At 61.0% G+C, this 15969-nt stretch overlaps 2 protein-coding genes across 14 annotated transcripts; both read left to right on the top strand.

Moving 5' to 3' along the window:
• The first annotated feature begins 26 nt into the window (after nucleotides 1-26).
• HEPACAM (hepatic and glial cell adhesion molecule) lies at nucleotides 27-7220 on the top strand. Of its 2 annotated transcripts, XM_075116099.1 has the most exons (7): nucleotides 27-491; nucleotides 2663-3004; nucleotides 3231-3512; nucleotides 3625-3718; nucleotides 4751-4824; nucleotides 4910-4980; nucleotides 5069-7220. In XM_075116099.1, the coding sequence occupies exons 1-7, from the start codon at nucleotides 407-409 to the stop codon at nucleotides 5354-5356; spliced, it is 1236 nt and encodes a 411-aa protein (XP_074972200.1). In that variant the 5' UTR covers nucleotides 27-406; the 3' UTR covers nucleotides 5357-7220. The 2 variants fall into 2 exon arrangements, with proteins under 2 accessions (XP_074972200.1, XP_074972199.1); XM_075116098.1 differs by lacking the exon at nucleotides 27-491 and having other exon boundaries at nucleotides 2362-3004.
• A 99-nt stretch (nucleotides 7221-7319) lies between these two features.
• On the top strand, nucleotides 7320-15953 carry ROBO4 (roundabout guidance receptor 4). Of its 12 annotated transcripts, none has more exons than XM_075116089.1 (20): nucleotides 7322-7433; nucleotides 7544-7588; nucleotides 7689-7967; nucleotides 8049-8187; nucleotides 8267-8394; nucleotides 9237-9352; nucleotides 9497-9716; nucleotides 9812-9933; nucleotides 10486-10657; nucleotides 10738-10888; nucleotides 10972-11102; nucleotides 11621-11797; nucleotides 11882-11953; nucleotides 12038-12176; nucleotides 12269-13063; nucleotides 13152-13331; nucleotides 13362-13751; nucleotides 13832-14160; nucleotides 14274-14411; nucleotides 14508-15953. In XM_075116089.1, the coding sequence occupies exons 1-20, from the start codon at nucleotides 7370-7372 to the stop codon at nucleotides 14651-14653; spliced, it is 3933 nt and encodes a 1310-aa protein (XP_074972190.1). In that variant the 5' UTR covers nucleotides 7322-7369; the 3' UTR covers nucleotides 14654-15953. The 12 variants fall into 12 exon arrangements, with proteins under 12 accessions (XP_074972192.1, XP_074972187.1, XP_074972190.1 ...); XM_075116090.1 differs by having other exon boundaries at nucleotides 7323-7433; nucleotides 11882-12176; nucleotides 13152-13301; nucleotides 13392-13511; nucleotides 13632-13751; XM_075116086.1 differs by having other exon boundaries at nucleotides 7321-7433; nucleotides 10972-11081; nucleotides 11882-12176.
• Nucleotides 15954-15969: the final 16 nt, after the last annotated feature.

Raw genomic sequence — 15969 nt, 5'->3', positions numbered from 1 at the left:
CTGCAAAATGCTCCCCCTAAAAAAAAACAACTTAGTGGGATGCTCTGAGCCCTGAATCCCATGGGATTGCCCGCGGAGGGAATGGCAAACCTCACACCTCAGCCAGGCTCAATGGGGTGATGCCCCTGACCTCGAGCGTCTCCCCAGGATGGGGAAAACATGGAAACTTGGGGGGAGAAATTGCAAATCTGAGTGGTTTTTCCCCAAATAAATGCCAGATCAAGGCCACCGGGGAGGCGAAAGCCACCAGGACACAGGGCTCTATTGAGAAAGGAAAGAACAAAAAAAAAAGGGAAAAAAAAACCAACCCAAGAGACATGAGCGGGGCCGAGCGCCAAGCCGGGAGCGCCGAGGGACGTGCCCGGAGTGGGGAAGCGGAGCGATTCGGGGGGCGAACCTGCCCGAAATGTGGGGAGCACCTGCCGCCCTGCGGGGCCACCCCGCTCCCCCCTGCTTGCTGCCGGTGACCTGGCTCCTGGCGCTGCACGCAGGTAGGGGGGGTTCCCCCCATTTTTCCATGGGTTTTTTTCCTATATTTCCATGGGTTTTGGGGTGGCTATCCGGATGGAGGATGTTGGGGGGGTAGCCAATGTAGGGGGGTCTGGGGGGGGTTGCTGTGCTGTCGAGCGTCCCCTCCACTTGGGAGAGGATAAAAAGGGGGATGTGTGGGAAATAGGGAATAAAAACTGGGGAAAACACTTTTCCAAAACCAAACAGGTCCTGCTGGGGGGTGGATCTGGCACCAGCCAACCCCAAGCTTCTCCCCAGCTTTTCGGCTTCCCCCGTACCCCTTTTTTGCTCTTTTTTCAGCATCCCTCAATCTATTTTCTTCCCCACCCCCCCCTTCAGCTTCCCCCAAAAGCCCATTTTTCACCCCATTTCTAGGTTCTCTCCCCACCCCACCGCAACCTCGGTTCCGTCTAGCATCTATTCCCTAAATACCCACATTTTGGGGTTCGATGAGGCCCAAACTGCCCCGCCCTGGGTCCAGCAAGGAGAAAAAAAATGACCTGCAATAATTTTGCACCATTTTTCCAGAGTTTGGACCCTGGGGAGGCCTCAGTTCCCTCCGGCTGAGCCGAGGATGCAAAGCAAAGCCAGTCAGATTTGCACCCTAAAAAAAAATGCCAAGGCTGCAGCCAGGGCACCCCAAAAATGCTGCTGTGCTTTTTGCCAAAGAAATAGGGATTTATTGGATGAAATAGTGGAAAAATGAGGATTTTTGGTGAGGCTGTTTTTCAGCAAAAGCCAGCCAGGAAGGGTGGGAGATCTCCCTCCCTGCAGCAGGGATGTTGCAGGAGGTGGGGAAATTGCCTGATTTATGAATTAACTCCTAAATTTATTACCCAGAGCAGAGAAAAAATTAGCAATTGGGTTAAAAAGGGAAGAAATGGTTAAAGAGCAGCAATTTGGGGGTGCAAGGATGCATTAAAAGCTTCATCCCTATCCCACCCTGGCTTTTTCCCTATGGGGGTCCCCTAAATTTTTTGGGTCGGGGCATGTGTTTGGGGCCGAGCTCTGTGCTGCCTGGGAGGACGGACGGACGGACGCTGCATACCAATAGGTCCCATGACTTTTCAGGCTTGTTTAAAGCCTTTCTTGCTCCTGCTTCGCCCTCCCCAGCTGCTTTTCCTGCTCCCTCCCCTTCAATATGCGGTTTGTTCACAGTTGGATGACGGCATCTGGATGGGGGTTCATGGGTGAGACCCCTGGGCTGCCAAGGGGGGGATAAGGCTGTTTTGGGGAGTGTGTCCCCCAAAAATCCATTTTTTTCCACTTTTTCCCTGCCTGTTTTGGCTTAAAACCAGTGATGAGGAGCAACGCACGTGCACCGACCCCCGTGATGCACTTTTGCATCTGCGCTTGGGGGGGGGTTGGCTGCACCGGAGCATCCAACAGGGCTGAGGGTGGGATGCAAAACTTCCTCCCCAATTGTTGGGGTGACACAGGCATCTTTGCAAAGCATTGCATTGACCCGGGCGCGGGAGCTCTCACACACACACCCCCCCCATGCAATTTTTGGGGGTGATGGATGCATTTTTGCAAAGGGTTGCATCAACCTGGATGCAGGACCGCTCCCACCCCACACCAAACCTCATTTTTGGGGTGATGCATGCATCTTTTCAAAGCATTGCATTACCCTGGGTGCAGAAGGTCTACCACACACACCCCCCCAGACATTTTTTGGGGTGCTGCATACATCCTTGCAGAGAGTTGCATCAACCTAGCTGCAGCAGCGCTCCCGCCCTCCCACGCAATTTTGGGGGGTGATGCACGCGTCTTTGCAAAGCATTGCATTGACACGGCCACGGGAGGGCTCCCACCCCCCATACATTTTTTTGTGATGCACGCAAGTTTTTCTGCAGAGCCTTGTCCCGGCTGCAAGAGCGCTCCCACCCCCAACGCAGTTTTGGGGGTGCATTTTTGCAAAGCGTTGCATTGAGCTGGGGCACAGGAGGGCTCCCACCCCGCCATGCACTTTTCAGGGTGATGCATGCATCTTTGCTCAGGGTCATGCAACCAGCCTGCTCGCATGAGGGTTGGGATGCATTTTGGGGGTGCTCAGCGCAGCTCCGGGAGGGGGCTCCCCATTTTTCTCTGGGCTCAGAGGACCAGGCAGCCTGCCCGGACTCGGTGTCCCGCTGTCTCTCCCCACCCCAAGGTCTGCTGGCGGGGGTGAACATCACCAGCCCCACGCCGCTGGTCCGTGGCACGGCGGGCAAAGCGGCGCTGCTGTCGGTGCGCTACGCTAGCGCCAGCGCCGACAAGCCGGTGGTCAAGTGGCAGCTGAAGCGTGACAAACCCGTCACCGTCGTCCAGTCCATTGGCACCGAGATCATCGGCAACCTACGGCCCGATTACCGTGACCGCATCCGAGTGCTGGAGAACGGCTCGTTGCTCATCAGCCCCTTGCAGTTGACTGACGAAGGCGCTTACGAGGTGGAGGTGTCCATCACCGACGACACCTTCACCGGCGAGAAGACCATCAACCTCACCGTGGACAGTAAGCGCTAGAAGGATGTCCAGTGGAGGCTGGGTTCTCCATGGGATGTCTTCCCTGAGCACTTTTTGGGAGGGTTTTCTCCAACTGGGAGGTGGTTTCTGGGGTTCAACCACCCCATGCAGCCAAGCTACATCCCTGGTGGGGTTTTGATGTCCCCCTTCCCATCCCCTGGGCCCATCTGTCCCCCGAGCCATGGCATCACTGTGGCTCCCCCACTTGCCCGCAGTCCCCATCTCAAAGCCGCAAGTGCTGGTGGCTTCCTCGACGGTGCTGGAGCTCAGCGAGTTCTTCACCCTCAACTGCTCACACGAGAATGGCACCAAGCCCACTTACACCTGGCTGAAGGATGGGCGGCCGCTGAGCAACGACTCCCGCCTGCTCCTCTCCCCCGACCAGAAGATCCTCACCATCACCCGTGTCCTCATGGCTGACGATGACATCTACAGTTGCCTGGTGGAGAACCCCATTAGCCACGGCCGTAGCATCCCTGTGAAGATCACTGTCTATCGTAAGCCACCCGTCCCCCCCTTCCGCACACCCGGGGCTGGCCACCCTTTGTGGGTTCTCCCAGCTCAAATTTGGTGGTGGGGGGGTTGTCCTCCCTCATTCCTCTCCCCTAGGCCGGAGTTCCCTCTACATCATCCTCTCCACGGGCGGCATCTTTCTCCTCGTCACCCTGGTGACTGTTTGTGCCTGCTGGAAACCCTCCAAGAAGTACGGCTGGGAGTAATGGAGGAGCCTAAGGGGGTTCCTCTTGTCCTCTCCTATCTCATCCCATCCTGTCTGCCCCATGTCATCTCTTCCCATCGTATCTCATCCTGTCCCATCACATCACATGACACCCCATCTTGTCTTGACCTATCCCATCCTGCCCTATCTTACCTTGTCCCATCATGCTTCATGCCATTTAGTCTCATCTCATCTCATCTTGTCTTGTCTTATGTCATCCCATCCCATCCTGCCTTGACCCACCTGTCCTGCCCCATCCCATCCCACCCCATCCCATCTCATCCCATTTTATCCTGTCCTATCTGGCCTTGTCCCATTTAGTCTTGTCTCATCTCCTGTCATCTCACCTGATCCCATCCCATTCCATCCCATCCCATCCCATCTTGTCTTGACCTATCCCATCCCACCCTATCTTACCTTGTCCTATCTTGCCTCATCCCATTTAGTCTCATTTCATCTTGTCTCACCTTGTCCCATCCCATCCCATCCCAACCCCAATCCCATCCCATCATGCCTTGACCCATCAGTCCTTCCCCATCCCATCCCACCCCATCACATACCACCTTATCTTGCCTCATCTCAATTAGTCTCATCTTGTCTCCTCTCCTCTCGTCTCATCCCATCCCATCCTGCCTTGACTCCCCTGTCCTGCCCCATCCCATCCCACCCCATCTCATCCCATCTTATGTTATCCCATTTTGCCTCATCCCACTTAGCCTTGTCTCATCTCATTTCATCTGTCTCATCTTCTCACCTCATCCCATCCCATCCCATTCCGTCCCATCCCGTCCCATCTCCATCCCATCCCCATCCTGTCCCATCCCACCCCATCCCATCCCCATCCCCATCCCATTTCCATCCCCATCCCATCCCCATCCCATCCCCATCTCCATCCCATCCCACCACCCCCCGTCCCTCTCACCACAGCACCGGGCCCTCCCTCAGCTGAGCCACAGGACCCTCCCTGCTGCCCCCCCTGCGGTCCCGGTGCTGCCCCATCCCTTATCCGTCCCCCAGGGAGAAGCGGCAGACAGAAACACAACCTGCCTCCGACTACGCCGAGCAGGACGAGGAGCGCCTGAAGCACGAGGGTGAGTGCTGGCCCCGCTGCGGCGGTGGTGGGTCGGGGGACGCCAGCGCTGCCGGTGCGGTAAGCAACGCCTTGCCTCCGCACAGCCGAGGGCATCCCGCGGAGCGGCGAGCACGAGCGCAAAAACCCGGTGGCCTTGTACATCCTCAAGGACAAGGTGAGAGGCTGGAGAAGCGTGTCGGCTTGGCGTCGCGGTGCCGCCTCCCACGCACTTTGCACGCTCGCCCACGCTCGGCTTTTGGCAGGACTCGCCGGAGGCGGAGGAAGATTCGCCGCCCGAACCCCGCGGCACGGTCGAACCAGGTTACGCCAGCTCGCCGGCGCCGGCAGCTGGTCGCTCGCCGGGACCAGTGGGGCGTTCGACTCGTCGTTACCATCGCTCGCCGGCTCGCTCGCCCGCCTCGACGCGGACGCACAGGTCGCCACCGGGTTCGCCGGCACGTTCCCGTGGCGCCCCACGGCTGCTGCGGACTGCCGGCGTCCACGTCATCCGGGAGCAGGAGGAGGCCAACGCCGTGGAGATCAGCGCCTGAGCAGGGGGGACACGTGCGCGCTTCGGCGGCGGCAAGCGAGCGGGGACACTGGCGTGGCCCCACTCCCACCACTGGGCATCGTTCGGCTGGGCGTAAAGTCACTAATTTGCTATTGATCCCACCCGGAGCTCCCCTCTTCCGTCCCCCGCCTTCCCGGGGCGTCGCTTGAATGGCTTTCTCAGCGGGATGAGCGTGCAGGGAGCGTGCAGAAAGCGCACGCGCTTTCTGGGAGCGTGCGGGAGAGAGCGTGCAAGAGGGCATGTGCGGAGCGTGCAGGGAGAGCGTGCACGGAGCGTGCAAGAGGGCGTTCACAGAGCCCGCAGTGCACAGGGAAAGCACGCACGGAGCGTGCAAGAGGGCTTGCGTGGAGCACGCACAGAGGGCGCGGAGGTAACACTCAAGGGGTGAGCGGAGAGGGTGTACCCAGAGCATGCCTGAAGCATGCAGAGAGCGTGCACAAAGGGTGCCAGACAGCACAAGGGTGTGCAGAGAGAGTGTGCACAGAGAGTGCAGGAGAGAGCATGTGGAGCACATGGAGACGGCGTGGATTGTGTGGAGGGCAGGCGTGTGGGGAACGTGGAGGAAGTGTGCATGCAGTGTGCAGAGACCATGTGTGGCGTTTGCAGGAGAGTGCAGTACTGGGAGTGCTGTCCGAGGATGCACAGAGTGTGCAAGGAGCACGAGTGTGCAGAAAGAGTCTGCGCAGGGCATGCACAGAGCATGTGGAGATTGCGTGCATGCAGCAGTTGCAGACACCGCATGCAGAGCACGCAGGGACACCACGCGTGGAGTGTCAGAAGAGAGTGTACATGGAGCTTGCAGGAGGGCACGCGCAGAGCGTGCACAGAAAGCATGCGTGCAGCATTTGTACGGGGCACGCATGGAGCACGCAGAAAGCGTGCAAAGAGCACGAGAGAGCGTGCAGAGAGCATGACAGAGCACGCGTGCAGTGCTTGCACGGAGCATGCGGGAGGAATGCGCTTGGAACACGCTCAAAGAGCATGCACAGAGCCTGCAGGGCCGTGCAGGGAGCACGCTCCAGGCATGCCGAGCGAGCACACCCATAGCCGGTGTGTGCGCGTGCAAGGGCACCATGCCCACCCACCGCGGCACGCAGAGCCGTGCACGCAGGCACCTGGCGCTGTATGGAGCGGAGGGCGTGCTAACATGCAAGCTCGCCCAAGCGAGCACAGGAGGCCTAAACGGGGGGTGGGGAGGGTGGTCCCTTCTTCCCCCCCAGCTCCCCAGCTGCACCGTCCCCTAAAGGTGGGCTCAAACCCCTGGCCCGAGTGCTGCCCCTCTGCCGCACCAGGATTTTCTGTGAAAATCCCCTGGTTTTGGGGCTCACAGCATTGCCTCTCCCCAGGGCCTTCCCGGGAAATAGGTTTAGGATGAGAAGCCGAGGGCGGCTGGCCAAGCAAGCTGGGCTCCGGGGGCTTCTGGAGTGGGTGCCAGGGCACCCCGGGGTGCTCAGGGTGCACTACTAACCAATAAACTAAACGTACTACCCGGCCAGCAGCGGCACCCTTGGGTGTCTTTGTGGATCACAGTGCCCCCCTGCCTCCCCGGAGAGGGGGGGACACACGAGAGGTGGGTGGCAGCCAAGAACAGACAAGCTTGACGCACCTGGCTGGCTCCCAAATTTAAGCTTGCAGAGCCTGGGAGCCCCTGGAGCGTTCACTCTGGCCCCTACTGATGGTGTCTCCAGCTGAGAGCTCATTTATTCTTAACTTATCTTGGGGGCGGGGGGAATTGCTTCTGATTAATTAAATTCGTTAACCACCTGTGTCCCCAGCCCCGCTGCCTCTGGGTGCTGTGGGTGCCACCGCGATCGAGTGCTCCCAGCGCCGTGGCTCAGCTGAGCTGTTTCTGCCCATCCCCGCCCCCACCCGTCCCTTCCCAGCCCCCACGTCCGGCTATTGTGCCCCCCCATCCGGAGCCGGATCCGGCCCCGGTGCCGGCGGGGAGGGACCAGGATTTAGGGAGGAAGCGGGAAGGCTGGCCGGGTGTGGCATGGCGAGCGGCTGGGTGATGGCGCTGGGCCTGGGGCTCTGCCTCGTCGTGCTGCGCCAGGGAGGTGAGTACGGCCCCCAGGGGGGCAAAATACCCTTAACTCTGCCCCCGCCCCCCACCGGGGCTGAGACGGTGCCTGCTCAGTGCATCCATGGCCTCCATGTCACCCCACAGGCTGCTACCCCCCCAGCGCAGCCACAGCACCCCAAACCGCAGCTGGTAAGGACACCTCGGAGGGATGATGTGGGTGGGGGGCACCCCAAAAAATCCTTTCCTCCCCCCTCCCACCACCACCCACGGTGTCCCCTCCCCACCGCAGCACTGCGGGAGAATTTCCGCCTGCAGCCGGGTGATTTGGTGGCCACAGCGGGGCAAGCACTGGAGCTGGATTGCGTGCCACCCTCGGGGCACCCCGAACCCCGTGTCACCTGGAAGAAGGATGGGGTGACCTTGAACTTGACTGGCGACCGGTACGCGGTCACCAATGGGAAGTTGCGGGTGGCACCGGCACGACGGAGCGACTCCGGGCTCTACGTCTGCGTGGCAGCCAACACGGCGGGCGAGAGGGAGAGCCGGGGCGCCCGTGTCTCCGTCCTGGGTAAGCTGAGGGTCTCCTGTGGGTGGTGGACGCATCATGCCTGGGCCTTGGTGCCACGTCCTCGATGTCCCCCCACTGCAGAGAAGCCGACCATCGTGCGGCGCCCGAGCGATGCCATGGTGGTGGCTGGCAGCACCGTGGAGCTGCGCTGTGGCGCCCAAGGTGACCCAGCACCGCGGGTGCAGTGGCACAAGGAGCGTGGGGACCTGCCCTGGGGCAGGTAGGTGGTGGCTGGGTGGAGGTGTCCCATCTCCAGGGTGGGACAGTGGTGGGGCTGATGGAGAGCTGGTGATCCACAGGCATGAGGTGGACCAGGAGCACACGTTGCGCCTCCACGCTGTGACGCCCGCTGATGCCGGCACCTACGTGTGTACAGCGCAGAGCCAGCTAGGCACCGCCGCCGCAGCCGCCCACCTCCACGTGGAGGGTCAGTGGTGGGACCTCCATGGCTTCCACCGCCATGGGCACCTAGGGCCAGCTGGGGCGTCCTCGCAAGTGGAGTCATCTAATAGGATCTATCTAACGGGGTTCATCCAAGGGGTTCGTCCATGGAGGTCATCCAAGGGGAGTCTGCCCAAGGGTGGTCCATCCAAGAGGTGTCCATCCAAGGGGAGCCCAATCAAGGGGGTCCATCCAAGGGGGTCATCCAAGGGGATCCCATCCATGAGGATCCATCCAACGGCATCTGTCCAAGGAGGTCTATCCAAGGGGGTCCATCCAACTGAGTCATCTAACAGGGTTGATTCAATGAGGATCCATCAAAGGGGGTACTTCTGAAGCAGTGGGGTCCATCTCAGGAGGTCCATCTAAAGGCATCTGTCCAAAAGGATCCATCCAAGGTGCCCATCCAAGCATGTCCACCTAAGGGGTTCCATCTAAGGGGATTCATCCAGGTGGGGGTGGATCCATCCAATGGGATTCATTCAAGACAGTCTATCTAAAGGAGTCCCATCCAAGAGAGTTCCTCCAAGGGGATCTATTTCAAGGGGTCTGTCTAAGGTGGGGGAGCCACTAAAGGGGGATCCAAAGAGATCCAAAGAGAGGAATCCATCCTAAGGGTCCATCCAAGAGGGATGCATCAGTGGGGTCTATGATGGGGTCCATCAAAGGAGGTCGATCCAAGAGGTGTCCATCCAAAGGGTCCATTTGAGTGGGCCCTTCCAAGGAGACATCAGGGTCTCCGGCCATGGGTGACTGGGGTGGGTGCTTGGGCTGGTGCAGGACCTTGCTCCTGCCCAGCACTGTTGCTAGCCTCCCTCTGCCCCACAGACCAGCTGCCAATGGGCCGGCGGGAGGCTGCGCCGTGGGACCTGCTGGCTGTGAGGCTGCACCTGGACAATGGCACTGTGCTGCCCACCACTGCCGCTGTCCAGCTCCGCTGGCAGGTTGGTGTAATGCTGGCGTGTTCATCTGAGGCTGACATGATCCCACCAGCAGGGTGGGATGGGACATAGGGATGAGGCTGGAGCTCTGTCCCCGTGTCCCATCTGCATCCCACCGTGCTTCATAACCCTTCCCATCCCCTCCAGATGCTGACGCCGGCACTGGTGCCAGAGGGCTATGTGGTGCTGTACCGCTGCCTGCTCCCTGCCAGCCCCTCCTGGGACCAACACGATGCAGGCAGGGAGCTCAGCACCGTCATCCCCGCGCTCCGCAGGGGCTACGTGTACGAGTTCAAGGTCCGCCCCTACGTTGGAGGGACCCAGGGTTTGGACAGCAACATCAGGCACCTCTGGATACCTGAGGAAGGTATGCTGGGGGTGAGGTGTCCCCAGGGATGCCCAGGTGAAGGATGGGGGGGCCGGCTAGGGGTCCCAGGGGTCTCAGTGCCCCTGTCCCGGCAGTACCAAGTGCAGCGCCCCAGCACGTCACCCTGGGCCAGGCTGAGATGGAGAATGGCACCGTGGTCGTGAGCTGGGAACCACCTCCTCCTGAGGCCCACAATGGCATCATCCAGGGCTACAAGGTTGGGGGTGATGGGGCAGGGGGAGGCTGGGGGGCTTCTGGTCCACCCAAGGGGTCTGTCTAAGGGGGAGCCATCTGAGGAGGGAGCCTTTCAAAGGTGGGGGTCTATCCACGGTGGGACCACTCGAGCAGTCCATCCAAAAGGGATGCATATAAGGGGTCCATCCAAGAGGGATCTCAACAAGGGGGGTTCATCCAAGGGGGACAACCAAGTTGGGGGTCCATCCCAGGAGAGCCATCTAAGTGGGGAATCCATCGAAGGCGATCCATCCAAGGGGTCAATCTAAGGAAAGGGGTCACCCAAGAGGATCTAACCGAAGGGGGTCCATCCAAGCGGATTCATTTAAGGGGTCATCCAAGGGATCTGTCCAAGAGGGACCCATCAATGGGGGTCCATCAAGGGGACTCATCTAAGGGGGGCCATCCAAGGGATTCATCCCAGGGGTGTTCACCCAAGGGGGTCCATGCAAAGGATCCCATCCAAGGGGGATCCATCAACAGGGATCCATCAAGGGGGATTCATCTAGGGTCCCTTTCTCTTGGTGTATACCAGGTCTGGTCAATGGGTGAAGGCTGGCAGCGCCCCACCAATAGGACAGTGGATGGAGGCACCCACCGCCTGGAAACCCTCCTCCCAAGCCCTGGGGCCAAATTCTGTGTCCAGGTGGCGGCTTTCAACAGTGCGGGGCTGGGGGTCCCCAGCAATGCCACCTGCAGCATCCTGGGTAGGGGACGGGAAACAAGGTTTGGTGCAGGTGGGAGTCAAGGTGGTGGCATGAGAGTGACACTGGTGGCGCCCTTGCAGGGCTGATGGCGGAGAGCAACAGGGTGGTACGGGTGCTACAGCAGCCCGCTGTCATCGCAGCTGCTGGCTCACTGCTCTGGTTGGCCTTGTTTGCCCTCCTCCTCCTCGTCTGCCAGCGCCGCGCCAGCCAGGACGCCGCGACTCGCCGCAGGTGAGTGGCCATGGGGTGGGGGACATGGTAGGTCCCCAGTATGGTGGGGATGGGACACCCCAATGGCACCCCTTGCTCCACAGGCTGGTGGCTGGTGACTCACCGTGGCTCAGTGGTCCGTGGAAACGCAGCTGTGCCCCGCGAAACCTCAGCAGCAGCAGCAGCCTCAGTAGCCGGCTCCTGGGCAGCGATGGCAAGGACCCCCACCCCTCCAGTAAGCCCCAGGGCTGGGAACCCCACCCAGAGCCATGGGACCCCCACCCCTCCAGTGAGCCCCAGGGCTGGGAACCCCACCCAGAGCCATGGGGAACCTACTCCTCCAGTGAGTCCTGGGGCTGGGACCTGCCTCTGGTGCCATGGGGCCCCCACTCAGTTCCATGGGACCCCCTCCCAGGGTACTCTGGAGAAGTCCACCTGGTGCCATAAGACCCCCACCCATCTCAATGAGACCCCCCACATGATGCGATAAGACCCCCACGCAGTTCCACGGGACCCCCACCCAGGGCCTGGGATCCCCCCAGTGTGCTATGGGACCAGCAAAGACTACCCAATAACCCCACCCTGTGCCTGGGAGCCCCCAGTGTTATGGGTTCCCCACCTGGGTGCCCCCCATTGCTGTGGAACCCTCTCTGCAGGCAGCAGGGCCCTGGGGACAGTCAGAGCTGAGGATGGAGGGGACAAGGGACACCCGCTCAGCACCCATGGGTGCCCTGACAACTTTTTCCCCTCCAGCCCTGTCCTTGGAGCCATCAAGCCTCGGCCCCCCCACGCCCCCCAACCGCAGCAGCCTCCGCGGTGGGCACCCATCGCCCCTTGGGGACACCGGGTGCTGCAGTGGGGGGCACCCCGGAGTGCGAACCTCGCCCAGCACCCCGAACCCGGCACCCTGGGAGCGCATCCACAAGAGAGGTGGGTATGGGGGGGGACACACGGGAGGATGTGGGGGACACCGGGGAGCTGGCTCATGGCCCTGTATCTCCCCACCCCATGCAGAGCTGCACCAAGTGCACAGCACCCCAGTGCTCATGGGTGGCCCTGGCCACGTCCCTGTCACCGGGAGCGGAGGTGAGTGGGGGATGGATTTTGGGCTGGCAGCCGGGTGGCCTCAGCGAAGGGGACGTGACGGTGACACCACCACCGCCGTGCTAGCCGGAGGGGACCCACGGCAGCTGCCAGTCTTCAGCTCCCCAAAACCACGGCGGGGCAGCGTCTCGCTGGCCTCTGGTGTCACTGGGTCACCAGTGACACCTCTGAGGCCACCCCATGCCTGGCACCCGCCGGTGACCCGGTAAGTCTGGGTGCCCCAACCCTGGAGACACAGATAGGTGCCCTGCACCCCAACCCGTGCTGCGAAAGCCACCGTGTCCCTTGCACCTGCAGGTCCCCGGCCACTGCATGCCCCAGGGACATGTCCTTGGTCACCAGGCACCCCAAGGACCTGTCCCCAGTCACTGGGATCCCCAGGGACAAATCTCCAGCCACCCGGCGCCCCAGGGACATGTCCCTGGTCGCTGAGAGTCCCAGGGATGTGTCACCAGTAACCCGGCGCCCCAGGGACACATCCCTGGTCATTGAGAGCCCCAGGGATGTGTCACCAGCCGCCCGGCACCCCAGGGACATGTCTCCAGTCACTGAGAGTCCCAGGGATGTGACACCAGCCACCCGGCACCCCAGGGACATGTCCCCGGTTGCTGAGAGTCCCAGGGATGTGACACCAGCCACCCAGCACCCCAGGGACATGTCCCCAGCCACTGAGAGCCCCAAGGACATGTTCCTGGCCACCAGGCACCCCAAGGACCCATCACCAGCCACCAGGAACCAGAAGGACACAATCTCGGCCACCAGGCACCCTGAGGACACATCTCTGATCTCCAGGTGCCCCAGGGACATGTCCCTGATGACCAGGCACCCCAAGGAGATGTCCCTGGTCCCCAGTCAATGTGGAGACATGTTCCTGGGCAGCAGGTACCCCAGGGACATGTCCGCAGCCACCAGACAACCCAGGGACCCATCACCGGTGACCAAGCACCAGAGGAACATGTCACCAGCCACCAGGCACCCCAAGGACACGTCCCCACCCGGTGGGCACCCAAGGGACACATTGCTGGTCACTGGGCTCCCCAAGGAGAAATCCCCAGCCATCAGGCACCACAGGGACGCATTCCTGTCCACCAGGTACCACAACATGTCCCTGGCCACCAAGTGCCCCGGGGACAACACCACCAGTGACCAGGCACCTGAGGGACATATTTCTGGCCACCAGATACCCAAAGGAAATGTCCCCAGCTACCGGGTACCCGAAGGACACATCCCCAGACACCAGGCACCCCAGGGATACATCCCCCATCACCAGGCACCCAACGGAGATGTCCCCAGTCACCAGTCACTGCGAGGACACATTCTTGGTTACCAGGTACCCCAAGAATATGTCCCTGGCTGCCAGGTGCTTCAGGGACCCATCACTGGTGACCAGGCACCCAAGGGACATGTTTCTGATCACCAGGTACGCTGAGGACACCTCACCAGCCACCAGGCACCCAAGGGACACATCTCCAGTCACCAGGCACCCTGAAGAGATATCCCCAGTCGCTGGTCACCGAAGGGACATGTTCTTGGGCAACAGGTACCCCAAGCACATGTCCCTGGTCACCAGATACCCCAAGGACATGTTCCTAGACACCAGGCATCCCAGAGACAAGTCCCTGGCCAGAAGACACGCCAAGGACATGTCCCTGACCACCAGGCACCCAAGGGACAGGTCCCCAGTCACCAGGCGCCTCTCGTCAGCATTCAGCGATGGGGTCCTCACGCCGCAGCAGGTGGCTGAGGACTTGGAGATGGACCAGGACACCACCTGCCCCAGGTATGCGCCGTCCCCCTGGGACACCACCATTGTAGCAGCATCCTCCAGTGCCAGTAGCATCCCCACGGTGTCCCCCACAGCCCCCCAGCACCAACCACGCCACAGTCCTTCTCGCTGCCACACACCTATGGCTACATCTATGGGCCACCAGCCTCCGAGCTGGGTGAGGAGGAGGAGGAGGAGGAGGAAGAGGAGGAGGAAGAGCAGCCAACAATGAGGGGCTCGCCAGGAGGGTCACTGCTGAATGGGTGGGGGTCTGTCTCGGAGGACAACTTCGCCAGTGCCCGCTGCAGCTTGGTGAGCTCCTGCGATGGCTCCTTCCTCCTGGACGCCAGCTTCGCCCGGGTGCTGGCCGTGGCCGTCGATGGCCTCTGCTTCAGCCTCGAGGATGCCGATGGGGGCTACGGGGGTGAGCGGAGTGTCCCCAGAGCCCACCTGTGACCCCAGGCATCCTCACCTCCCCGGGGATGTGGCCCTATCATGACACCATGGTGATACCACCATCTCCCGCCTTCTCCCCAGCAGGTCCCTCACCACCACCATCACCCTTGGAGGGGGTCTTCTCACCCGGGGTCCCCATCCCCACCTGGGACTGGGGGACAGAGCTGGGGGTCCCACAGAGAACTGGGACAGAGGCAGCCACAGGCATCCCACAGCACAGTGAGCAGCACCCCAACACCGGGCTTATGGGCACCACGGGTGGTGCAGGGTGTCACTTGTTGCCGGGTGCTGGAAAACAACCCCTTTTCTTTCCAGGTGGCCACGGGATTGGGAGTGGCAGCCCCTGGGCCAGGGCAAGTGGCGAGCCAAGGACAGGAGGGACAGGAGCATGGTGGTCCCCAGGGTGTAGGGCGCAGCAAGGCCAGAGTCCCCTTGGCTCAGCTAAAATCCAGCTTTATTAAGCAGTTCCCCAAAAAGGGGCTCTTTGCTAGCAAAAGCCACCCACAAAGGGTGGGTGGCACCAAGGTGGGTGGGTGTCCCTTCTTCTCCAGCATCCTTGTCCTCCCCAAGTGTCCTCATCCTTCCCCAGTGACCCAACCCTCCTCAGTGTCCCCATCCCTCCCCAAATTCCTCATCCTTCTCCAGCATCCTCATCCTCCCCAAGTGTCCCCATCCTCCTCAAGTGTACTTGGCCCCTCCAAGTGTCCTTGGCCCCTCCCCGGGGTCCTCCTCCCCAAGTCATCCTCATCCGGCCCAAGCACCGTTGTCCATCCCAAGTGTCCTTCTCCTTCCCCAGGGTCATTGTCCCCCTGACCATCCTCATCCCCACTGACCGTTCTCATTCCTTCTGACTGTCCTCATCCTTTCTGACTGTCCACATCCTCCCTCAGCATCCTTGTCCCACCTCAACCATCCTTGGCCCTCTCAGGTGTCCTCATCCCTCCCAAGCCACCTTGTCCTTCTTGAATGTCCTTGTGCTCCCTCTGAGTGACCTCATCCCTCCTAACCATCCTCATCCACAGGGTCCTTATCCCTCCTGAGCATCCTCATCCTCCCTAACAGTTCTTGCTGTCCCCCCAAGTCTTCTCATCCCTCCCCACCATCCTCATTCCCCTGTGACCATCGTCCTCATCCCTCCCTACTGTCCTTGTCCCTCCCAGGCAACCTTGTCTTTCCCAAGTGTCCTCTTCACCCCAGCGATCCCCAGCCCCTGGGCATCCTCGTCCTTCCCCAGTGTCCTCATCCCCCCAGGCACCCTTGTCACCCCAACATCCCTCCCCAGCACCCTCATCCCTCCCAACTGTCCTTGTCCCCAGGGTTCTTGCCCCACCTGAGCATCCTCCTCATCCCTCCCCAGCATCCTTGTCCCTCCCCAGCATCCTCAACCCTAGTGACTGTCCTTGGCCTCCCCAAGCATCCTCATCCTTCCTCAAGAATCTTCATCCCTCCCAATTGTCCTTGTCCCCAGGGTCCTCGTCCCTCCCCAGCATCCTCATCCCTAGTGACTGTCCTTGGCCTCCCCAAGCATCCTCATCCCTCCTGAGCCTCCTCGTCCCTCCCAACTGTCCTCGTACCCAGGGCCTTCATCCCTCCCCTAGCATCCTCACCCCTCCTAAGCATCCTTGTCCATCCTGACTGTCCTCATCCCTCCCACCCCGAGCGTCCCCTTCCCCCCACCTCGCGCTGCTGCCCGCCGGCTGCTGGCTCTGTGCAACCCTGTTTACATGGCGCCACTCAGAAATTAAAGAGCATCCCCCTGTCCCCCCCATGTCCCTAT

This window comes from Phalacrocorax aristotelis, chromosome 22 (assembly GCF_949628215.1).
Source record: "Phalacrocorax aristotelis chromosome 22, bGulAri2.1, whole genome shotgun sequence".
Taxonomy (NCBI): Eukaryota; Metazoa; Chordata; class Aves; order Suliformes; family Phalacrocoracidae; genus Phalacrocorax; species Phalacrocorax aristotelis.
The sequence above is the reverse complement of the archived record's forward strand: the minus strand, read 5'-3'. Positions and strand labels throughout refer to the sequence as shown.